The sequence below is a fragment of the Sciurus vulgaris genome, assembly GCF_902686455.1.
Source record: "Sciurus vulgaris genome assembly, chromosome: 3".
Taxonomy (NCBI): domain Eukaryota; kingdom Metazoa; phylum Chordata; class Mammalia; order Rodentia; family Sciuridae; genus Sciurus; species Sciurus vulgaris.
Window position 1 is genome coordinate 178,209,154 of NC_136463.1, and position 25,280 is coordinate 178,234,433.

The window sequence follows — 25,280 nt, forward strand, 5'->3', positions numbered from 1 at the left end:
GCAAAACACGTGTCGTGTTGGGTACGATGATGACTTGGGTGAGCGTTGACTTAGATTATTGGAATCGTGCACACTGGGAAGACTTCCTCAATTAGGAGATATTTAAACTAGGTCTTCAGGATACATAGGCATTTGTAGGAGTGGATTTTCTTCATATGGTAAGTGGGTTTAAAGAAAAGCCTTATAAGTTCTTAATGTTACTAATTTATTTGGACAGCTGTAATACAGATATTGTAAGTTATTTCTAGAAACTGAAGCCCAATGAACAGAAAAATTGAGATAAAATGGAGGAGTGATAGCATTCAGAAAATTGTACTTTTAGCTTTGTCTCTTTAATAAATTTTAATGTGGTAAATACACTATTTAGTTGTCCCATCTTTTAAAGAAAGACTGATTTTTTCTTGAAAACAGGGCTATTCTCTGTTCACCGTTCCTGCAATTTGGGGAATTAGATTTTAAAAGACTCGATTGCATGTAGGTTACATTTTTATGTACATACATATTATTTGTTTTCTTTTAAGTATAAAAAAATACAATAAATAGACCACATACTACTTTCACCTCCAGAATCACTTCTGTCCTATGCCATCTTCCCACCAGAACTGTTCCTCTCCACACAAGACTGTATAACCAGAGAGTGGGAATAACACGGAAGAACAGAAAAGTACAAAACAAACTGTAAGCTTCTCTCCACTTCTCCCTAAAAATCAACCAACAATGATTTTTGTCTTTTCATAAGAAGGTGTTAATGCATTTACAACATGCTTTTTATGTGAAAGGTTGGGTTTTTTAATCATCTCAAAGATGACTTTGAAAATGTTTTTAACATTTCTTACACAGCTTTCTAGACAATATTCCATTATTGAACTTCTAAAGGCATGTATTTTAAATGTAATTCTCAAGTTATTCCAAGTACTGATGCTTCTATTTTATTACCATTAAACTACACAACTTGGCTTCTTTGTCTAGAGACCCCACACAGACAGCCAAGAAAACCAATGACTATCTGGCTGAGCCCAAACAGGAGCTCAAGGACCCCAACAAGAAATAGACTTAAAAATACTGAAAAGTGGAAAATCCTCTGTCTGTCTGCTTCAGAATCAGAGTTAGGTATTCTCCAGTGACTGCCCATCTTGTTGATGGCAGAGTTTGGGGAACTGGTAGGAGGTACACAAGAATCATTGAAGAACCACTGCAGATTGAAGGATTCTGGGTGAAAGTCACTGAAAAACAAAAGAGATGATGAACACTGTGTCCTGAAACTATGGCTTTTCTGAACATGGATCCATAAACCCTAATAGTTATAAAACTTTTATTCCTTATACATCCCATCATTCAAAAGCATTTATATAGAACACCTACTCCTTGCATGAACCACATGAAATTGCTGTTTTTCCTTGTCAGAAATGGCAGAATATCAGCTGGTCGCAATGGGACACACTTGTAATTCCAGCAACTCAGGAGGCTGAGGCAGGAGGATCTCAAGTTCAAAGCCAGCCTCAGCAACTTAGTGAGACCCTGGCCCAAAATTTAAAATAATAATAAGGGCTGGGGATGTGGCTCATTAAGTGCCCCAGTGTTCAATCCCCCAGTACCAAAAAAAAGAAAAAAAAAAGCAATGTCAGGATAGCAACAATGTCACATGCTTTCACCTACTTATACAGGCACTTTCACTTGCTAAAGATGTGAAAACAAAAGAGCTCCCATTTTAGGAAGCTCAGGTCTTCATACAAAGGGCAATGTTGCATCTCTCTTGACCAAGTGTGTGGTTTTAACTCACCAGACATTTCAAATGTATCTACTTGGTGCCTGTTCTAAAGGCTATGGAAAATGAGAAGTTTAACCCTGACACATGTATCTTATGACCATTTTCTCTAGTTCTTCCTGGAGTAAGACTGAGTGTTCCTAGGGAGTTTGCATTTCTGGGTTCCAACAACTGATTTTTCAGCTAGGAAACAGTATTTGCTGCACATGGAATGTGGACCTGCTTTGTGGCAAGCAGGGTCACTGGATTGTAACTGCTGGTTAACCTTTCCCTTCCCTTCCTATACAGGTCACCTGAGAGCTGCTGTTTCCAGAACTTAACCCGGTACGTTGGCAGGCTGTTTTCAATCACGGAGGGCTAAATGTGTGGGGCCTCCGTGGTTGAGATCTCTAATTTCAAGTCTGTTGGGAAAATTTCTTTGGGTTTTAATTCACAATTACTATGCTAGGCAAATTTTGAAAGATTTTTCCTTTTTAGATTTAGCAAGATAAGGGAAAAGGGGGTGATGAATTTTTTCATGTAACCACAAAAATAAAATCTGATTATTTTCTAAACTGAGCACTCTATACAGATAGATAAAGAATTCGATTGTTCTAACGGTTTTTACCAATTATGCCTAGACAGGTATAAACCATCTTAAAGATAAATGAGCCATTTGCATGTGACTTTCAATATTATTTGTTATTATATGACTCATTTTTATTTCCATTTATAGTATATAATATGTACAAATCCACTGACTTCTTTATTTCTTTTAGATCATGCAGGCAAGACTACATTATTATTTATTGAGGTTTTATTAATTTTTTTTAATTATAAAGAGAGTTTACAATTAGACAATTGTAATTGTCTAATTACAATTTAATTAGAAGTGTAGAAAGTAAACATTTCCTTCACTACTCAGAGCATCCCACATTTCCATTCTCCAAGGATGAAAGTTAAGTTTCAAGTGCATATTACCAGAAAAAAATGTATAGACCTACACATGCAACCACACGATTTAAAAAATACAAGCATAAGCCAACTGAGATCAGCTAAACCAGCGCATTCTGAATGTAGCAATTCCTTGTATCTATGTAAGATTGTACCTGTTGAGATTAAGTGCTGAGTTCCTAAGCTTTGTCCCACTAGCTGCATCAAAGAAAATATAGGCATTGTTTGCACAGCACACCCTAATCTAGGTGCATCTGTGTAAGACAGTCAGACAATGAAAGGTTACTTACGTTAAGTTCTTTAATGAAAATTCACAAGTGGCGGTGCTGTTGCCTGGAGAGTCACAAATGAGAGGGCCTTCCGAGAGCGCCTTGAGGGATACCAGCATGCAATACACAGCACCAAGGACTGTGATCACATTTAGAAGTGATGAAAGAAACATCTGGAAAATAAAGCAGAGCCATTTGCATGCATGATGACACCTCCTGGGTCTGGTTCCAGTTTCTGCAGCACGGTGGCGGTGTTAGTTGTGTGCTGGGGGTGGAACCTAGGCCCCTGAGCATGCTGGGGAAGCACTGCCACTCCGGATGTCCCCAAGCCCATATAACCTTTTTAGAAATGAGCTGCTGTTGTTCTCTAGTCACTTTGTAGTACTAGATCTTTGATGATCACGGTTTGATTTGTTGTGAGAAAGGCCTAGAGGGTGAAGTGTCTGCCATTTGATCACACTCCTATAAAAGAGGGCTGGACTTGTCACTGTCTCTGGAAATTTTTTTCTTTTTTTGGTACTGGGAATTGAACCCAGGGGAGCTTCACCACTGAGCCACATTCCCAGCACCCACCCCTGCTTTTTTTTTTTTTTTTTTTTTTTTTTTCCCTCCCCTTTTTGGTGCTGGGGATTGAACCCAGGGCCTTGAGCATGCAAGGCAAGCACTCTACCAACTGAGCTATATCCCCAGCCCCTTTTATTCTGAGACAGGGTCTCACTAATTTGCTAAGGCTGGCCTCAAAGTTGTGATCCTCCTGCCTCAGCCTCTCCAGGAGCTGTAACTACAGGTGTGTGCCACTACCCCTGGCTGAAAACAAAGCTCACCTCGGGTATTCCTGAGGCTTGTCTATTTTGTCCAGCCATCAGGCACTGGTTCCTTATCCCTATATTGTGCACTTCCTCCCTCATAGAACCTCAGCTAGATGTTAACCACCGACCCTTGGGCTCCCAACTCTTTGATTCAGATTTGACCCTGCTGCTTCTGTGACAGTGGCCAGCACCCTGCAGCAAGCAGCTGCGGAGCGTTGGAGCAGGACTTCTAGCTTGGCACGACTGACTGGCATCCGGTCTCACCACTGGAAGCTAGCATCACTCCTCCTCCAGCCCAGTGTGTCAACCAGAAACATCTCCAGACATGCCAGATACCCCCGTCAGGTGGGCATTGAGGGTTAAAGTAGCCCACGGTTGAGAACTGCTGTGTTACAGGGGAAAACGATAAATGTCTTTTATTTCATGAGTCAGCCATGGTAACAGAAAACAGCATGGAATTTGGCATGGGAGAGAAAAGTTAATGTGTACGTGTTTTTATTTCCAAAAGCAAACTCTCCATTGTTTCAGAGAAGTCGTTTGTGATGATTGTGGTATATTTCCAAATCAGTAGAAATAAAATGAGAGAAACATCCCTTCTTTGATGGAAGAATACTGCAGCTCCCAGAGGGATGGTGGGCATACTCTTCAGACCTTTCAGTGAGTGGGCAGAGTCCCCTGGCTGCCTGTACATTTGATCTTACATATAGTAATTTCCTCGCTCAATCCTTTGAACAATCCCAGGAGAGAGACACTATTATTATTCCCATTTAGGGAAGAGGTAACTGCAGCTCAGGGAGGTAGACAAATCCCCAGGATGTCAGCTGGAAAGCATTGGTGCCCGGACGTTAGTCACCACACTGCACTTCTGCCAACTGAATTCAAATCCTGGTTCTCCTGCATACTGTGACTTCTGCCAGTTAAATTTACTCATCAGAAGATGTTGCTATGAACTAGGCATAGTGGTGCACATCTGTAATCTCAGCTACTTGGGAAGCCGAGGCAGGAAGATTGCAAGTTCAAGGCCAGCCTGGGCAACTTGGCAAGATCCTGTCTCAAAATTAAAAGGGCTAGTGGGTAGGGGTGTACTCAGTGGTGGAGCACCCCTGGGTTCAATCCCTAGTACCAAAAAAAAAAAAAAAAAAAAAGGCACTTTGTTTATTTTCTGCTCATCCATTTCTGATTCATCACTAGAAAAGAATCTGGCTACAGAAAGTGATCCCAGGCTTCTGTGTTGGCCTTAGAGTGGGGATTTATTTAAGTGATTTAGCAGAGCTATTGCATATTCAGAAACAAAAACTGGAAAGGAGAAGGAAGCAAGGAACAGTTAAACTAGGGAACAAGCCTGGGTACCTCCTTTCCTGCCCTTCCGAGATCACACCTTTGTTGTTTTTATGATGCTTTGGTCTTTTCTAGACTTAGAAGATAGCAGGTGTGACTTCAACAATAGTCCTCACCTGCCTACCAACAAGTAAAAAAAGTTGCTAAGAAGGTTTTATGACATTAACTAGATCATCAGTACAAACTGACAACTATGATTTAAATAGCTAGCACTGATATTCGTAGAGCATCATCAGTATTAGACAGTACCCCTGTGGCACTCCAGGAGCCCCTCAAGACCCTCAGCATGGAATAATCGAGAATCCCGCCCAAGCATGACTTAATTATTTTCAAGGTGGGTGTCAGGAGCAAAGCCACCTACTGAGTCAAGCCCAGTACCTTTGTGAAAAGTGTCTTGGTTATTCCCACCTTGCTGTAGCCTCCAAGGATAGAGAACTCAAGTGACCTTTGAAAGGATGATCCCTTGCTTATGAAGTGATACAAAGTCAGACTAAATTATTGTAGATTATGAAGAAAAGGGATAGGCCGGAGAAACTGAAGACTAATGTCTGTTGAATACCTATGATGTGTCACGAACAAAGACAAACTGGAAATACTAATTAATTTTTGTAATTCTAGAGAAATAGCAAATGCCAGAAGCAGATAGTATTTTTTAAAAATGTAAGTTCAGTTATGGGTACAATTATTTTCTTTGAAACAGTGGTTGTCATCTCAGAAGCACATTAGAATCACCTTGGGGGCTTCTGAAAAATACCGATGCAGAATCTTGCAGGGCCACCTAGGAATTGGTAATTCTGTCAATCTGCCTAGCTGGTGTAAATGTTCTCATGTGACTGGGGATCGTTGCTTTAAGACCTCCTTTAAATGTGCCAAGCTCTGCCCGGCATCTTTACTTCAACTGCTTGTTATTGATCGATCCTTTTAGAGAATCACAAGAGCCTGCCATGAAACTTGGTAGCAACATTCACAGCATAAACAGTGTATGGAGACTGTTGGAGTCTGGTGGATTTGGAAAAACCCACTTACTAACTGTGCTACAACTGGCAAATTATTGTTTTGGGTTTTTTGTTTGCTTGTTTGTTTTTGTTTTGTGGTTGTTTTTTGGTCTGGAGATCAAACCCAGGGTCTTGTGCATGCTAGGCAAGCATTCTACAACTGAGCTACACTTCAGCCCCAAATGATTGCTTTTTCTGAGCATCAATTTCTTGGCCAATAAAGCCCAACTCTTTCTATTTCCCACTTAAGAGTTTTGAGAAGATTAAATAATATTGATAACATATTTGAGTAGGTATTAAATGTTTGAAAAAAATAACTGGCATTTCCTTTTATTTAATTGGATAGGGACAATTATCATTGGAATCCTGGCAAAGCAACCTCATATGCATGAGAGAACTGAGAGTATTTTTTCTCTAATTATTTTATACACACCACAAAACCTAATGCTTGTTTGACAGTTATGAAATTGATCACAGCTCTGAGTATGCCTTATTAGTCTCTCTCTCTCTCTCTCTCTCTCTCTCTCTCTGTACTGGGAATTGAACCCAGTGAGCTACATCACCAGCCCTTTTTTATGTTTTATTTTGAGACGGGGTTTCGCTAAGTTGCTTAGGGTCTCGCTAAGTTGCTGAGGCTGACTTTGAACTCCTGATCCTCCTGCTTCATCCTCCCAAATCACTGGGCTTACAAGCATGTGCCCCCGCACCTGGCTGTAAGTCTCCTCTCTTTAAACTCTTTTGGATAAGTGACTTGAATAATGAGGAAAGGACCAAAGGCTAGCTCCAAAGTTGAATTTTTATGAGGAAAAAAAAAAAAAAATCCTGCTTAATTTCCATCCTATCATCTAATCATCCTAATCCTGTGACCCTGCCAGTGGAGCCCTGCTGTGATTCAGTAGGGGCAGATGACTCAGGGTGGCTTTGCTTGGATGTCAACAGCTGTTGATGCACCTCAGCTTCCAAAGCTCAGTACTCACTCCGGTCTTGTTGTTGCAACAGCCTCTTTTTCTTGCCGCCAAGGACATCGTTGTTGCTGGAATGACCTGGAAATTACATTATGAGAAAGATGAGTATTGTTTCTTCTCATCTGATGAAAAAGCAATCATCTTCCCCTTCCGTTTATCACCAGTTGTGGGAAATCAGGTCTCCAGAGAACGAGAGAGGAAATTTGGCAACACACTTATCTTGGGAGCTTGTGATCACAATTTCGACCATAAAGATTAAAACGGGGGAAGTGTTCAGATGGCATTTATAAAGTCTCCCATCTACACTGCAAGTTTCCTGAGGCATCTGCCGAGAGACTTGGATTTTAACTAGATTGGGGTCATCTATTCACTCCAGTTTCCATCACGGGTATGAATGAGTCTGGCAAGCCTCCAGGAAAGAACCCCGTGGTTCTCTCTGCCTGGCAGTTCTAGCACCACGCCCCCCACTACCCCCATTTGCCTGCCTGTCTTCTCTCGGGGTCACTTGCACCTTGCTCATCTGCCCAAGCCTCTATGTGAGCATTGCTTTGGGGTCCACCTTGTCTCTTCCACTCCCATATCCACCATCTGCAATGATCTGACTTTACCCCGATGTTCAGAACTCTTGTCTCCATCACGTTCCATGCAGAGGGAAATACACACTGCCAGCGAAAGCTGTCACAAATGCTGCCATGTTTGGGAACTTCAGTATTTAGAAATATTTAGTCAGCAGCTATGACTAGAAATTCTTACTAGAAGGAGTTTTGTGTCATTGAGGGGTGGAATGTAAATTGCTTCCTTCCACTTGTGAAATTTTAGCCCGAGGTGTTTCTGCCATCTCAGCCCAGCTGTCCCTGAGTGGTTCTGTCTCCTACTCTTGTTTCCTAACATCCTGCTGAGCTCTAACTGCATGCCAGGCGGTCGGCAGTGGTTTCCACGCTGTAGTTCCTGCCATCCTCACAACACTCCTGTGATCAATCCTGTGATGTAGACACCTACTTATTTATTTATTGGCACTGTGGATTGAAACCAGGGTTGCTCTGCCATTGATTTACTTTTTATGTTTTATTTTGAGACAGGGTCTTGCTAAGTTGTTGAGGCTAGCCTCTAACTTGCAATCCTCCTGTCTTAGCCTCTTGAGTCGCCGTGCCAATGGGGAAACAGAGGCACAGGAAGTTTGAGTAGCTTGCTGAATAAGGTGCAAGAGATGGGACTCAAAACTAGGCTGTGAGGCTCTTAACCACATTGACTGATTGAGTGCTAAAACCCTCCCCATTTCCCACATAGAATTTGTTAGTTCTTATCTTCCTCACTAGCAAACTTGCTTATCTTGCATCCTTCTAACTGCTCCTTTGTAAAGATATATTTTATACACACACACACACACACACACACACACACACACACATCTACAGAACAGGTCTCAGATTTACCTCTCGCGAAGGCATCTTCCTAACACTTCCTAACATGATCATGCTCAGACTCCGGGTCACTTTGTATGTTACAATAACTTTGCTTACACTTTACCTTGAATACCAATCCTCTTGCAAATCACAGGCCACATGTGAATATGGCTATCTAGCCACCTGGGGAGGGGGAGGCAGAGCTGAAAGCCCAGAAGGAAAGGAAAAGGAAATTTCAACCACAAATAAGTATTGGCATTCGTGCACTGAGTCTCTTGTATCCATAAGCTGCCTCTGAGCTTACAGTACAAGTCATTAAGGATAAGAACTGGCAGACTATGGTCTGCCATCTCTCTTTTGTAAATTAAGTTTTATTGGAACACCAACTGCACATTCATTTACACATTGTCTATGACTACTTTTGCACACCAATAGTAGAGCTGAATCGTGGAAGAGTCTGACTTGCGAACCCTAAAATCGTCACTATCTGGCTCTTTATCAACTGCTGATTTAGAAAAGGGAATGAGTCTTTTAAAAGAAAGTGGAGCAACATTAAATCACAAATGAATACATCATTCCATTTTCCCTGTTGGTATAAATTAAATTTTGATAACTTTTTTGAGGATTAATTTACTTCAGAGATACTAAATATTTATGCATATGATTCCCTAGTAAAGGGGGTTTGTAAAGTAACGGCTTGTAATGTGTGAATCATCACTGGGCAATTTCATGGCATGTCAACACATCTTTATTTTGCCATGCTGAATAACTTAATAACAACTCATTACGCTTCAAACATTTTGCCCATTCAGAGCTTTGGAAATGGAAGGAACTCTTTATGGGGTAGACATTAAATGGGAAAGTGTGTGTGCGTGGAGCGTGTGCACATAATGGAATTACACTTCTACCAGGCAACCTCCTGCCAAAACGAGTTATTATGAGAATGCTCTTTCTCTTCCATTTCTAAGCATACTTGAATGCACGAAGTTTTTTTTTAATTAAAAGTCTTGCTAGTCTGTCTTTTATTCAGTTTTGGAAGTAAGTTATGCAATTTTACAAAGGAAGTACAGAAGAGCTTTAGACAATTAAAAATTCTGTGACAGAACTCTGATTTCTCATCACTTGAACGTGAGAGCAACATGCAAAGGTATAGGTCACCATAAATTTAAGTACTATATTTTGCAAATGCCTGATATTCAATATCTTCTAATCTATTTAACTTCAACATTTGTTTTCTGTGAAGATTTTAACAGACTTTGATAAATTGCCATTATATAATAGGAGAACTCAAAAAATAAAAGCCTGATTAAGTTCAGGCTTACAATTAACTTCAGGTAAAATAAAATGGCCTTTATGTTATACTTTTCAAGGAAACATTTTAAATATTTTTTAGTACTTGAACAAATAACATTTGTATGAATCGCTAGAAGATAAGAAGTTAAAGATAATTAACTGCACATTTTTACTTTGTTATGGTTTCCAAAGATAAAAATGTTTGCCTCTGTTTGGGGTAAGTCATAAAATAATAAAATGAAAGTATTTCATGAAGTAATCAATAACGAATTCCAGAGTTTGTATTATTAGCAACTTCCTGAAAAATGCCCCATTTTCGAAGCGGCACTAATTTGACATGCTACAGCAAGTTCCTAAAGACTTCAAGAACTAGGCTCAAAGTGCTTACCATAGGCAGTGATTTCTTCTTTTCAAATGTTTCTGTGTATTTATCAGTTTATTGTGAGGTCAATATTTTGAACTAGTCAGTATTTTGGCAGATGTTGTAAAAGACATCATTCCCTTTGGAAAAGATTCTTCCACATTCTGTAGAGAGCCCAGGAAAACTTTCCTATCTTCTGGGCCCTTCTACCACCCACCTGTTTGCTTGGGGGCATAGCCTAGAGTCTGAAGTTATTTCATAAAGTGCATTTCAGATTTTCAAAAAGTTTGATGCTTAGTGCCATTCTGTAATACTAAGGAATACAGGGTAGTCTGGCATCAAAAGCATTAGTTAATATTTATTGAGGGTGGTAAAATAGATTTAGTGGTGGAACAAGGAAATCCAGTTTCTCTGAAACTGTTTCACAAGCATATATAACCTTTCAATGATTCAGCTTCCTGGTCACTTAACTTTATGGATTACATTATGGATTGTGTCTTTCACCTCTCTCTCAGACAGGTGTTGAGGACTATGGTACTTTGCTAGCTTTGGAATCAGATGAATCTGGAATTAGCTTTCACATGCACCTGTGACCTTACTAACACTCTTTGCCTTCCTGTTTGCTGGTCAATAAAGTACCAATGGTAATGTCTGTTCAGATAACTGGAGAACTTAAATGAGATAACAATGTAATCTATGAACCCCATAGCTGGTACCTAGCAGATTGTCAATATATGGAAGATTTCTTTATGTCCTGTCTTTCTCTGTGTCTTTCTCTCTTTTCTCCCCCTGCCCCTGGTCTCTCAAAAGAAGACTATAAGGGGTGTAGGTATGTGCCATGACAACCTCGAATTCCTTTAATAATAGTAAGAAAATGTTTAAAAATTATCATGGGGTTTATGGCAAGGTCAATTTGTATCTAAAGCTACATGAGCTGATTTGAATGGATTATCTTAACTCAGGAACTGTTAGGAACTATAGAAATTTCCATCATGAAGTTATGATGGAGTAGCCAACTTCTCCTGGCTTCTGCATAAGCCAGATGCAGAGAAGGCTCATCTACTCGGGCAGGGAGAAGCTTTCTACAGGGGGGAGAAATAGACACGATTTGCAGTTTCTTCATGATGCTCAGAAATGTATTTTCTCTCTTTCAGCCTGGAAGAGAGTTGTCATGGCAGTTTAAAGAAGTAGCCCAGAGTCAGGCCTCAAGACCAGATTGGCAATTTAGCAAGCCCCTGTCTCAAAATAAAAACAAAAAAGGGCTGGGGTAGAGTTCTTGACTATCATCTGTGAGGCCCTGGTTGCAATCCCCAATACAAAAAGTCAAAACAAAAACAAAACCCCAGAACTTTCTAAAAACTTTCCCATTGGTTCTTTCTACCTAAAGCAGGTGACTAGATTGCACATGATGGTAAAAGCAAAGTAGCCATCAACCTTTCAGTATGCTTCCTAGAATGGAGTGTTGAAGACAGAGTGGCTTCAAATCCAGTGGGCCAACCAAAGGGTGAAGTTCCATCTGAAGTTTAGAATATGATGCCCTAAGAGTGTTTGTATGCAAGTCTGGAAATAAGGCCAGTAGCAATAACTGGTCATCTTTAAGAATTGGTGATTCAAGCCTCAGGCAGTGCTGCACACCCTTAGCGCAGCAACTCAGGAAGCCGAGGCCAAGGGATCACAAGTTCAAGGCCTGTCTGGGCAACTTGGCAAGACCCTGTCTCAAAATGAAAAGCAAAATGGACTGGGGATGTGGCGCAGAGGTAGAGTCTTGCGCTGAGCATGTGAGGTAAATTTACTCCCCAGTACTGGGGGGAAAACTAGGGATTCAAATAGAATACTGTGTCCAGGATTTTTCTTCTGTGTGTCCTAAATTTCTTTAGATGTTACTTCCACATTTTATTCTCTCTAAAACACTGTTAATCTCTCTCTCTCTCTCTCTCTCTCTCTCTCTCTCTCTCTCTCTCTCACACACACACACACACACACACACACAAACACACACAAACTCATTTCTGCAGCACTAACTCAGCCCCCTGAGTAGCACACAAGTAGTGGAACAAACAAAAGCAAATTTCCTGGGTGCTGAATGACCAACTTCAACACCCACTGCCCCGCTTTACAAATATGGAAACAACACCGCTGTAAGGTATTGGCGGCAGACCTGTAGCTGAGATGGTCTGAAAGTAGTATTTCACAATACAAGTGGGTCCTGGCCAGGCCTGCACATCAGGGCTCCTGGGAGGCGTCTAATCTCCCTGCTGAAATGCCCCGCTGTGTGATCAGGCCCGCTCATGGGTTTGGTATTGCCCTATGCAGCAAAGGTAGACCTGTAAATCACCACCCAACTATTAAAGTGCATGACATTCTGGGCCCTGTGTCATAGCCAAACCACAGAGTCCCTGAGATCAGAAACCCAGGATCTCAGGCTTCATTTTTAGGCCAACTCCCTTCAGGTGCACAGCCATGCCTTACCCTTCTCAAAGCTCATCCTGCGTGGGAATGTGTCTCCTCAGTCCCACTGAGCAACTTCCTGCTTTTATATTCCCTATAAGTCATTAGAGACAGGTGTGGGGCAGAGGCAAGTTGAGGGAATAGATTTACCTTGTCCCTATCAGCATCACATAGTTTATTTACCATTGTTCACTGATGACCAATGTAAATTAGTACTATACCACTGCTCCTAACCATCCCTGGCCGACTGCAAGGCTGCAAGACAGTCTTTAGGAGCATTAAAATTGAGGCAGACCCTTCTCCAAATCAAGTCAAATAAACTTTACTCACCATCAAACCTGCTCCTATAATTCCTGGGAACAACCACTCATAGCAGGAGATGGGGTTTTGAAAACCTTTGTCTTGCTTGACTAAGTCGATACCCAGAGGAATGGCATTGAGCACTATTCCAATCAGCAGCAGGATCAGCAGGCAGATCCCATTGCAGGATGTCCACCCCTCACAGCACGTCATGGTCACTCCGGGTTTGGCGAGAAGCCTTGTTCAAGTGGCTGTACTGGCATGACACAGTCTTGCCTTTTATCCAAACATTCTGGTTAAAGTTTAGCTCTTTTGAAAAATGAATTGAGGAAAGTAGTTCAGAGTCCAATAGGGTGGAACATTGTTATGAGGCTTATGATGGGAACTAAGGATAACTTTATATTATGATACGGTAAAGGAAAGAAGGCAGAAAAATATCTGTGGTTGCTGAGATAAATTTGCACATGAAAAAAGGTGCATATAAGCTGGAAGGAAAAAAAGGATGGGTCTAAGATAAGCTCCCTTCAAATATTCTTTTACTAGTATGCCTTACGGAAAGTGAGGTCAAGTATATCCAACTATCATTAACCATTTTTCCTATAATATTGATATTATCAGCTCTGAAATTTCCTTATTTTGTTTTTTTTTTTTTTTAGTTGTGGATGGACCCTTATTTTATTTTATTGTTTATATTCAGGGCTGAGAATCGAACCCAGTGCCTCACACATGGTAGGCAAGCACTCTACCACTGAGCCACAACCCCAGCCCCTCCTTATTTTGAAATCATTCAATAGAAGCATGAACATATATGGGATTGGGAGAAAAATATTTTCTACAAATGATTAGTCAATATATTAGGGTTCAGCCAGGCTGTTTGCTCTCATGCACACAATAATTTTTATGTTGTATGATTCCATTTGGAAATAGGCCACCTAAGACCTGAGAGATGTTGGCTAATGCTAACCAGACTGAAAATGATCAAAGATGAAAACCAGAATGAAAGCTAGCAGCGGGAGAGAGGTCAGAGAGGAGGCTGTTTCATTTTATCCAAACCTTGAATACTTCCTTGACCGTGTACAGAACTTTACATTTCTGGACTGTGGTTTCCTAAAGACTCCTACCAGCTCAGTTGGATAGGCTTTCAAACACAAAAGTTCTCACACTCATTGGCCATCATGCTCCAGCAGGGGCCTGTGTTCATGGCAGATCTGAGAGACCCAGATTGGCAGTGGCATCCTCTTGATCCAGCCTTCCACAGACGCAGAGACAGGTCAAACAAATCAACAAACAGACATGGCCAGGCCAGAGCTTCAGTTTGAGAGGGTGGTGAGATTCAAACTTCCATGTTTCCAGAAGCATAGAATCAAACATTAGGCAGCTCTGAGACCTGCAGTTCTTTCCTTCTACCTCTGTGTGGTCCCTATCACAGTTCAGATGTTGTTGGAAAAGAGGTACAAATGGACTGTAGCAGGCAAGGCCACCAGGAGAGATGAGAAGGAAGAGGAGGAGCAGATGTGGTGGAGTGGAGGCGAGAGACCATGCGACTTTAGGGGAACGGGTAGGGGTGGGACTTCTCAGTGACTCTTCTTGATCTCTGCCTTATGAAGCCAGACCTGGGGTCCTATCTTTGTTTTCCATGCGATGAATGTCCCTATAATCTCATATTAAATTATTCCCTTTATACTCTTTTTACTGGCTTTCTGTTTTTCTGCGACTAAAAGAGCTAAAATCAAAAGCTACTAAAAACCCAGGACAGGAAAGCATTTTAATAACTTGTCACATGCACACCCAAACAGCAAAATCCTGTGAGTTCAGAAGAGGGTTCTGTCAGAGGCACTGGGAACCAGGATTCCACTCAGCTTTGGAAGATTGCTAAAATTTGAGATGAAAAGGTTATGAGAAGGGCATTTATTTCACCATTGTCTGTCACTTGCAAGAAAATCGAAGTTCTGCCAGCTGTGTTAAGGGATACAAGATGCAATTGGGGAGTTAAATGTGCAAAATTGTCAAAAGGGCAGGAGGACAGTCTGGGGTCCAGAGTGGCTGACAGAATGCTTCCCAGGACAACACAGCTGGACTGGCCCCAGGGGAGAGGCTGCCTCTGCAGTAATCAGAAAGGCAAGGAAATCGAGAAGCTCCCTCTGAATTGTTCCAAGTTTATGCACTGTAGCTACTGTCCAGGAGACCACCACCCTGTTCTCACCCTGCCACACCCTCCAAGCTAATGATTGCACCGTGAAACACGGAATTTAACCACTATTGCCATTGCGACTGCTGCTTAACTTCCACACAACTATTATATGGTCCCAGGAGAATCATCTGGATACAGGACTGCAGTGCAGAAAAATCCGTGTGCTTCCCAGCCACATCTTCCTGTCAGCAGGAATAGACAAGAGTAAGAAGACAGGTTTCACCTCAGGTGGTCTTCCGTGACCCTGAAGGATTGGTCTAATTGTTGCAATATCCAGATCCCACATGCAGAGGATTCTGGGAAGTGTAGTTTCCAATTATCCCACCTCTGCCATACAGAAAGAAAAAACAGGGCACTGAAATGGTTATTGAACAACAGAGTTCATAAAGCCACCATGGTGATCTCATTAAGTTGTATTGTATGGAGAAACCATCTTCCAGATTATCTAGGGTTACCATATACCAGATCCTTCAAAAATTAATTTGAATTGTGTTTACACTGTGATTCTGGAATGATGTGTAACATTTTAAGAACAAGTCAGGGCACACTAGTGCCTACAGTCTTCTGCTCAATCTTCTCACCTCTTGTCCCTGAAGCTCCACACTATGGAAGATTCACATGACATTAAGATAGCTCCCAACGACACACTGAGTCTGCTGTCTGACCTGTTAGCTACCCCCAGGAAGGAACCCAAGTGATCTGAATGGGTAATAAACACCCACCCAGGTTGCCTTAGAACAACTTCTTCCAAACACAGTCCAGTCACTCCAGTTGAGAGTTTCATTAGAGCGTGGGTTTTATATGGCACACGTAGATAACTGTCCATGCAACACTTAGGTATTTTCCTTTTATATTACATCTCTGCATTTCCCCATTTCCCAGTACCACACTTTCCATCTAGGTAGGACCATATGACTACTTCTAACCAATAGTAAGAGAGAGGAAGGAAGCTGTGTCACAAGTCAAAAAGCTTAAGAAGTGATGGAATTTGTCTACCCTCTTTTATTCATAGACAGGAGATGCTAAGCTACATTAGAGCAGATGTTTTAAAAATGTTAACACTTCTTTCAACCCAGATCCCTGAGCGACTAAATAGAGAACAGCAGCCCCAACCCACATCCCCTCTGCCCACCTAAAACTGCTCAGAATAGCTGATGTCAACAAGAACAGAACTTACGTTGATTCATTATCTGCTTTTGTGTCAATTTGTCACAGCAGTTTGCATTAACCTAATAAAGTTAGTGTCCCGTGTCGTTCATCTTATAACTTTCCTGAAGTTTACAACTCGTGTTACCAATCAGCTCCATTCCTTAACAAGCAAATCAAAACCAAGACAGTGAAATGTTATATTTTCATAATGTTTTATTAAGATGTTATATTTGGGCTGGGGATATAGCTCAGTTGGTCGAGTGCTTGCCTCGCAAGCACAAGGCCCTGGGTTCGATCCTCAGCACTGCAAAAAAAAAAAAAAAAAGAAAAGAAAAAGAAAAAAAGATGTTATATTTAAGAAAATAAAGAAACATCTGAACATGTAAGAAATGTACAGCATATAACCTATGCAAGCAGTCATATAAGTAGAGAAGTTTCACAAACAAATATTTCAGATGAATGGACTATATTAAAAAGCATTATTTCATTCCACTGAGCTCATTAATGCAAATTTGTTTTGCCAGTATAAAGTGAGCTTTGGCTTGATTTTGTTGTAATACAGATTATGATCAATGGTTCTCATTGGATCGAGGGTGAATTTTTTATATGAATGGATGTTAATGTCCACCATAGCCAAAGTGTGGACAAGAGAAAAATGTCAAGCCCACAGAAATCTCCTCAGAGTTGTGTGCGGCCATACAGCCCAAATGTCCGTGATCTCGGAAGCCAAGCGGGGTCAGGTCTGCTTAGACTGGGGAGAAATCCTCAGAGTGGTCGGGGGAGGCCTGTGGCTTTAGTTCTGAGAACTCAGGTTCACATGCTGTCAAAGATGAAAGAGTTCTTAGAGGTTCTTAGTTCACCCTCATTGTTTTATAGATGAATAAGCAAGGCTCAAGGAGATGGACTGACTCTTCCAGCAGGCAGCTAGAAATGCCATCTTCCGATTTCTAATTAATTTACATGACTGACACTTAGGTGAACCAGAGGAGATAAAAGTACAGAAGGATCTAGACACAGGCCAGAGCCTGGCCTCCAGCAGCAGCTGCCCAGGCCGGCGGCCGCCTAGCAGGAGCACTGCTTCTGGCAGCAGCACTTCTGGCAGCACTTCTGCTGGCAGCAGCCCTTCCCACAGCCGCAGCCACAGGAGCCGCAGCCACAGGAGCTGCAGCAGCTGCGGCGGCAGCAGCAGACCACGGGGGTGCAGCAGCCGCAGCAGCCGCAGCAGCTGGAGCAGCAGCCCCCACAGCCACCGCACCCACTGCTGCAGCCACCGCAGCCACCACAGCTGCCGCAGCCACCGCAGCTGCCGCAGCCACCACAACCTCCACAGCCACAGCAGCCCATGGTGTCAGGAGAGAGGACTCAGGTGCAGTGAGTAGGAAGGACTGAGGAGAGGACAGGAGGTCTGGAGCCTCCTTCTGCTGGGCCCTTAAGTACCGTCTGTGGCTTGGGCATGACTCAAGCACGTGATTAGTTTCCTGTTGTTGTTTATCTCATTCCTTGGGAGAATTCTGCTGTAAAACTTGGGTTTACTTCCTTCTTAGTGACTTTTCAACATAAATAACTTATTTTAGTTCTGAATGTATTTGTTTTGAAGACATGTTCACAATAGGATGGTAAAGCTCTGAAATATTTTGCTCTCATACTTATTTTCTGCAAAACCAAAGTTTAACTCTGAAATCTTGATTTAAACCATAAGCATGATTGGCATTGTGACACTTTGCCTTTCCTATTTGTATTCAATGTCATCACTGATTTCTTAAGAGATGGTGCAAAGAAATGCAAGGAGAAGAGTCTTTGGGGCCTTTTCTGTTTGTTTTGAGTTCCTTGCTGTCACTGGTTCTCCTTGGGTTTTGTAAACAAGAGACATGGCTAGGAGTGTAGCTCAGTGGCAGAGCACTTGCCCAGCTAGCATGTGTGAGGAACTGAGTTTTACTCCCTGCATCAGAACAGAGAGAGAGAGAGAGAGAGAGAGAGAGAGAGAGAGAGAGAGAGAGAGGCAGTTCAAAACTCAGAAGTTAGCAAAAAGAGGATCTTTCAGACTTGCAACACTTTGAGCTGCAGAGACCAGACCTGGAGCAGCTGGTGTCCTGCAAGTCATGTCAAAAGATACATACACAAATGATGGTATAGGTGGGTCTACTCTTGGGATTGTGCATCCTAGGAATGTGACCCATGTAACAGCACAGTGACTTTCCATTGAACCACATAAATAGGATGGCAGAGTCATCAGAGAAGCATATTCAATGTTGTAATTTTGTATTCCACAAATTAAACATATAACACTTTTGAAATATAACCAAGAATGTTCCATAAGTAAGGAGACACAGGAGGCTGCGTCTGAGCAAGGGCATCCTTATAAACAAAGAATTTCAATACCCCATGCTGAGCCCTAGCTAGGGACATTTGTCCTAGGGGAAGTCATCCTCTTTCATGATGACATAACATGAGGTGGTTTTTCAATGATCACAGAGGTTTCCCATGCACCCAGCTTCACCCTCAGAACTAGGCAAGAGGAGTCCCTGCCTTGGGCACTGAACTTTAGGATCTCACATATCACAATAAACCTATTAAAGAACAAATCTATTAAAGAGCACGAAGACCTTCTGCCCCTTTGGATCCAGAGCTTGGCCTGTGACTAACACTGCCCAGGTCCCAGGGAGGTGCTTCTCCACATCTTTTGTCCCCCATCCCCAGAACAAGAGCTGCCTACCTCTAAATACCATAGAGCGATCAGTGCTTGCCTGTTGATTGCTTCTCAGGGTGGGGAAGATTTGTATGGGAGAAATATCGAAGAAAGAGAAAGGACAGATGAAGTTGTTCAATCCTTCCTCTCAGCATGAGTACAAAATATTCTTGCATATTAAAATATCAGATCCAGTAAGCAGGCAAGATCCTGTGGCTTGCTTATCACTGTGTTCTCACATGTTGCTCTCCAGGCGCTCAGGCCTTGTGAGGCATTTACATGTTGCACATGGTAGCTGAACAAGGTTTTGCAATGTTAAATCATTCATACTTTGCTAAGGTTTGCACACAGATAATCTGAATATTGCATTATGAAACAGGCTATGAATTCTTTACCTTGGCAATAAAAGAACACTAAACAGTAGACATGTGAGGACTTCTACTTTCATTTTTGTTAAAATTTATGTGAAGTAAGTATGGCAGTAAATAAGTATTACAGCTTCATCTAAAATTTTTTCACTTAACATTTGAATGCTTATTAATTATAATTTGAATTTTCTCTTTGACTTTTGTAGACAATTTTGAAAATTTTTTTCAAGAAAGTTAACATTCTTTTTTTAAAGAGATGGTATTTCACCATGTTGCCCCTGATGACCCCAAACTCCTGGGCTCAAGGCCTCCTCCTGCCTCAGTTCCCTGAGTAACTGGGACTACAGGTATGTGATACCATATAAATTTAAGAAAGTTAACTTTTAAGCATGTGAAAAATACTTTTTTATTGTTTTCCTTTCTATAGTTTGTTCTCTTGATGAAAATACATTTAAGTTTGAATATTGCTATATTTCATATTAATCCTTTACAGGATTAACAATAGAATACAAATTATTTAAAAATCCTTATTGTTTGCAAATATTTAATAACTTTGGTGAAATGAAGGTGAGGAAAAACATTCTATTTCTATTCTATTACCCCAAAATCCTGATCCATCAAGAGATCACCTAGCCATGAGACAATAGTGATTAAATTTAGTTGTCTTTGAAATTTTGCCCAAATCCACAGATTTGCATATGAAACCATAGTCTTCATATGGTTGTTATGAAGTTATATTTGATAATACAAAGGATGCGTTTTATTTAGTAGTCTGTTAGCATGAATTATTAAGTATTTGGACATGCTGTCTGTAGGCTTCCATTTGTATAGAATTCTCCATCCTGCCAATGACAGAGCCAGACCTGTGTGCAAACAAAAATGGTGCTCATCCAGGTCCATTCAACTTGGAGAGGGCAAGGCATGTTCGGGACACCAACTGTGTGGACAGACTACAGAGTAATGAAGAAGGGGAGGCCTGAGGGAGAGGAGACCAGGGAGGAAGGTGGCTTAGAGCAACTCTGGGATGTTTGTGCTTATTCCATGGCTGGCTGGCAGCACTGAAGAGGTAGGCACAGGAAGAGGAAAATCCTAATAGTCCAGGGAATGAACTAGCCATTCTCCCTGCAGGGGAGGTCAGTTAGGACGCTTGAAAGCATGTCTTCTAAGAGGAAACCCCGTGATGCCATTTCCTTTTGTCAAGGGCTAAGCAGTGTGGTCTGGATTGGTGCATTTCAAATCTTACTTTTATAGGAAGTTGCCTTCTTCCTAGAAAATGAGAGCTGTTTTTTTTTTTTTCTTTCCTAAATCCCCCAAAGCAGAAAACTATTTAAGAAAAAGAAGAATGCTTTTTTTTTTTTTTTTTTTTTTGTACTAGGGATTGAACCCAGGGGTGCTTTATCACTGAGTCACATACCCAGTCCCCTTTTTTATGTTTTATTTTGAGACAGGGTCTCTCTGAGTTGCTTAGGGCCTTGCTAAGTTGCTGAGGCTGGCTTTGAACTCCTGATCCTCCTGCCTCAGCCTCCAGAGCCGCTGGGATTACAGTACCACTGTGTTCGGCCAAGGATGCATTCTTTAAAAGTGAATATCTGGCTGGTTCCTTAGTTGTCCATGCATTCTGTAGGTACGACATCATTCAGGAGAATGTTGCTGAATGTGATTGTGAGGTGAGGCATGATGAGTTTGGGGAAAGGGGATGTGAGGGAGTCCCTTCCGATATTTGGCATATGCACATCCTTTCCACTTCATGAAGCTTTCTCACAAATAGCTCCTTTAGGAATTGGGAGCATGGCGCAGTGGAAGAGAATTTGTTTAACATCTTCAAGACCCTAGATTTGATCCCCAGCACCACACACACACACACACACACACACACACCACAGTTCTCTTAGTTCTAGTGTCTCTATTATCCCTAGTGTCCCATGCTCTTATGACACATTCCATATTTCAATGCCTGTGAACATTACTTACTGAAAACCAAAAACTGTTTATTTTAGCGTGACATTTCATTATACATGAATCTTGACATTTATTGTTCCTCATCTTTCCAAAACACTCAACTCTGCTCAACTTTGAACGATACAAAAAAATAGTCAAGAGATTACAGTTCTCTACCTTCTGACTCCAGGGACAGAGTAAGGGTGTGGACCAGGCTGAAGAATTGTGTCCTCTTTGCAACAGAGCAATATTAAACAGAGCAATATTAAAAGTTCCAGGAAAAGATCAGAGTAGTAATGCTAACCATCATTTATTATGCATCTGCAGTAAACAGTTACGAGCAAGATAACACTGAGATGTCGGGCTCATTTCTCAACAGAGGGAGTTTTCCACACAGCCTCTGATCTAGTCACCACCCCTACTTAGAGTTAGGGGGTGACTGCAATTCTGTGTATATAAAAGCACGCCTGACCATGTATGCTGTATGGTTGGTCTTAAAGACTGACACGGAGGTGGAGAATTGTTTGAAGCTCAGCTCATGAGCTAATTCAGTTCATCCAGCAATTATTTATTGAGAGTCTACTGTGTGATAGGTGCTGGATGTCGGTGAACTTACACATCACTGCCCCTAAAGCTTCAACATCCACGAGAAGAAACAATAAATACAATACCTAGATATTGAGAATGCTAGAAAGGGGTCATTTCAATAGAAAACTAAAGGAAAATTAGAAGTGTGAGGGCTGGGGATGTGGCTCTGTGGGAGAGTGCTTGCCTAGCACGTGTGAGGTCCTGGGTTCCTTCCCTGGTGCTCCATGGGCTCTTGGAGGCACCATACCTTCTGCAGGGCTCTCTGATCCAGAAGTCCTCTTGGCCCGGCCCAAGGCAGCTGCAAGATCTAGCTGCAACCCTCTTCCACTTCTTCCCCTGGAGATGTCTTTATTCTTTTGAGCCAACTCTACATATAAAGAGGTCTTTGTTGCGTTTTATCCAGAATTTCTAAATGTTATGCAGAGAGGGAGGTTTTGGAGGGTATCTAGTAAAAATTAAAGTTGAAAACAATTATATTTGTTCATTCACTATCTGTTCTTGCAGGAACATATGTACAACGACACACGACATCACAGGAAGAGAATTCTTTGCATGTCAAGGTTTTAGGAGAGACTTCAGGAAAACTGATAGAAACCCTGCAGCAGGAAGCGTTGTCAGGAAAGATATGCCAATACTTTGCATATAAATCCGAGTCATTCTTTGTTTTAAAAAACGAGTACCTTGTTGTAATTATAACCTATGTTTTGTTAACTATAAAGCAAAATGTTTTTTATTTAATACTTTTGTTTAATTTTTAAAGAAGTGGTTTAATCAAAGGTTACTCAATTATTTGCTGTGAAACTTAAGTTTCCATCTACAGAGGCTCACGTGAGGCTTGTTTGTTTGTTTGTTTAACCTGTGTCCTTGGATAGCGAAGACCTCCAGTAGGCCCATTTTGAAAATGAGAAGAGTGAGACTTAAAGAGTTCCAATACTTTGCCCAAGGTTTCCCAGGTGGTGACTTGGAGCTGCCCTCCTAAGCCAGGTGTTGGTGACCTGAGCAGGCAGGCTGTCTGTTCCTTGCCTGCAGCCAAAGAGGTGCCACCTCCCTCTGTGGCTCTGCTCCAGTCCACCTGCCATTTTCCTTCTTCCTCTTCTTGTTTCTCGGTCCTCCTTCCTGAACCTCCGTCTCTGGCTCCATTTGGCCCAAGGACCTGAGGCCCAGCTTGGGGCTTGCTTCCTGAGTTTCCACCTTCAGGGCAGAAACACCCTGTCTCTCCCTTAGGCTCCATCCCTCATATCTCCAGGTAAGAGAGCTGATTCAAATGGGCCCACATACCTGACAGGGCACTTGGAGAGTATGCAATCTTGTGACGTCCCTGTGATTATCTGGAAGCTGAGACCTGGAGCTGGCTCACTAAGTGCCTGAGTCAGTGGGAGAGGTAAGCTATTATTGACTACTGGGGCTGCCCTGTTCCCTTTATCATTTCCCACCTAAAAGTTTTATATTGATCGACATATCACATGTTCAGTAAATGATTTTTTAATATGTGATGATGAAACACAATTTATAGTCTCTTTATCATTGTCAACGTAATCTGTGACATACTTATGATGATGTTGTAAAGAAAGTAATTTCAAAATTTGTGTTTCCTGAACTTGAAGGATGCATATTATGCTCTTCAAGGAACTAGACTTTCTGAACACAAAGACGGTAATTGACATACGGCATTAGAATCAAGGTCAAATTTTATAGAGTGGATATAATCTTGAGATTAAATCATTCAAAATCATGTGTATTCAGTGGTTAGGGACATTTGACACTGTTCAAATTAGATTTCATTCAGCCAAAAATTATTTGGTTATCTGTCTTATCCAGATTCTTCAACCTCTCTCTGCAATCGGGGAATTTTTCCGTGTAACTAACCTGAATGTAATTAACCAGTTTGAGACTGGTCCTCTTTTGTCTGTCAGATGAGGTAGAAAACATTTGGCAATAGCAGAAATCAAATAGCCTTTAAGTATTGACTAGTACTTGCCAGGTTGGTTTTTAGTTATTTTTTCTTTTCTGTCATGTATTACTCTAAGCATGTCGTTATTATCTATACTTCCTTAGTTCCACCTGTTTCTTATTTCTCATCTTGCCCATTTCTCCTTTTTTTTTTTTCTGTTCAATTCTCTGCCGTACCTTCACCCACTTAGTGCCTTTCCAGAGCTTCCAAAATAAAATCCAAACTCTGGCTCGTTGGTCAGGCCTCCCGCAGTGGTGGATCCTCGGTCTTCCTTTCCCTACTCCCTCTCGGTGTGGCCAGCCTTCTCACTCTCCTCCAGTAAGTGCCTTCTTTTCTCAGAACTTTACATCTCTAAAGCAGATAGAACTGGACCAGGAAAATAAAATCCATTCCAAGGACTGTTTTTGAAGGATGAAATTAATTTGGAGATTTCAATGCGAACTGATGAAAGAACTGGAAGAGGATAGCTGCTCTAGGCTTTTCCAGAGAATCAGGGAGGCCAGGAAAGTACAGGAGAGTGTGCAGATGGGCACAGCTGCTCAGCTAACTGACAGGGAAGCCACACAGCCAGGAGTGTGATGCCCAGGCCTGCATTTGCCAAAGCCCAGACATTCACCTGCACCCTGTGGGCCACCCCTCACACCTCCCCTTCACAGAAGTAGAATACGCACTGCTTCTAGAACCCTGGAGCTAGGGAGCTAGGAAATTCAGGTCTCCAGCTCTGGACCCTGGGGTCAGGCAGGAATGGGCAAGGGGGTGGAAGGAAACTGATCAACAAACAAGACAGGTCCTTCTGCTTCAGCACTCTTGCTTCACATCCACAGCTCCAGAAGGTTCTTTCCTTGTCATCACATTCACTCTTCCCAGAGGTCTTCAACAGTCCCCCCCACAGATTATTTTACTATCTATTTATCACTGAAATGACCATACTTGCTTACTTGTTTGTTTTCTTGTCTTCCTTTGCTCTCTACAGTTGCAGTAATAGCAAATTCCCAGCAGTCGTAGACCCTGGACTTAGAGCAGTGGACACTACATGCTTTGCTGTGGACCCTGCATGCCTTCTGGTGGGGGTGGGGGGAGGTCCCAACACTCATAGCTGTGGTCTCTGCACTGACAGGTATAGACTCTGCACTGACTGCTATAGTACCTGTACTTATGATTGTACTCTCTGCCCTTACAATATGCCCAGGACATGATGAAGATCATGTCCTGAGTCAAGAGGGAGAATTTACTCTGATTTCTATAAGTAATGAAAAGAGTTATGAATGAATTCCTATTATAGAGAAAGCACAATGAACCCACAATTAAAAGAGTATGAATTTTAAGTTCTTCTCTGCATATTCTTGAGACAGAAAAGTAGAACTGACCCTCCCAAGAGGTACTTTTTCTTTTCCTTTCTTCCATCTTTGACATCCATGATTGCCCCAAATGCCTTATGCCCAGCTGTGGCTACATCAGACTCCCCATGACTGCTCTAAGAGAGTTTTATTTGGCGTGGCAAGCTTGAGTTGTAAATCCATCCCAAATGAC

At 41.8% G+C, this 25,280-nt stretch overlaps 3 protein-coding genes across 5 annotated transcripts in view; 1 reads left to right on the forward strand and 2 right to left on the reverse strand.

Annotated features, from left to right (window-relative positions):
- MFF (mitochondrial fission factor) overlaps positions 1–23,180 on the forward strand; it is a 58,938-nt gene extending 35,758 nt beyond the window's left edge. Inside the window, exons 13-15 of one of the 3 annotated variants that reach the window (XR_013762689.1) lie at positions 2,054–2,093; positions 19,530–19,620; positions 23,046–23,180. The gene's annotated coding sequence lies outside the window, so the exon portion shown is untranslated. Of the gene's footprint in view, positions 1–2,053; positions 2,094–13,806; positions 16,452–19,529; positions 19,621–22,303; positions 22,420–23,045 lie in introns of those variants that run through there. The other 2 variants (XR_013762690.1, XM_079132642.1) reach the window with 2 other exon arrangements.
- TM4SF20 (transmembrane 4 L six family member 20) lies at positions 914–13,710 on the reverse strand. Its single transcript, XM_079132652.1, has 4 exons — positions 12,910–13,710; positions 7,087–7,152; positions 2,989–3,140; positions 914–1,223 (listed from the first exon to the last, which is right to left on the reverse strand). The coding sequence occupies exons 1-4, from the start codon at positions 13,090–13,092 to the stop codon at positions 944–946; spliced, it is 681 nt and encodes a 226-aa protein (XP_078988778.1). The 5' UTR covers positions 13,093–13,710; the 3' UTR covers positions 914–943.
- The window catches only part of LOC306656996 (uncharacterized protein), a gene marked incomplete at its 5' end in the record, with an annotated part of 173,356 nt that continues 165,233 nt past the window's right edge, over positions 17,158–25,280 (reverse strand). Inside the window, one exon of the mRNA XM_079132661.1 lies at positions 17,158–17,541. Within this exon, the coding sequence (XP_078988787.1) occupies positions 17,282–17,541 (260 nt within the window). The 3' untranslated portion in view covers positions 17,158–17,281. The remainder of the gene's footprint in view (positions 17,542–25,280) is intronic.

Bases quoted from the DNA above. Each gene is read 5' to 3' on its own strand.
- TM4SF20 (XM_079132652.1), bottom strand. From the start codon at position 13,092: ATGACGTGCTGTGAGGGGTGGACATCCTGCAATGGGATCTGCCTGCTG. The intron at 7,153-12,909 runs GTGAGTAAAGTT...TGTAATTTCCAG, and splicing joins TTATAGGAGCAGGTTTGATG to GTCATTCCAGCAACAACGAT. The intron at 1,224-2,988 runs GTAAGTAACCTT...TTTGTTTTTCAG, and splicing joins TTTTCATTAAAGAACTTAAC to TGACTTTCACCCAGAATCCT.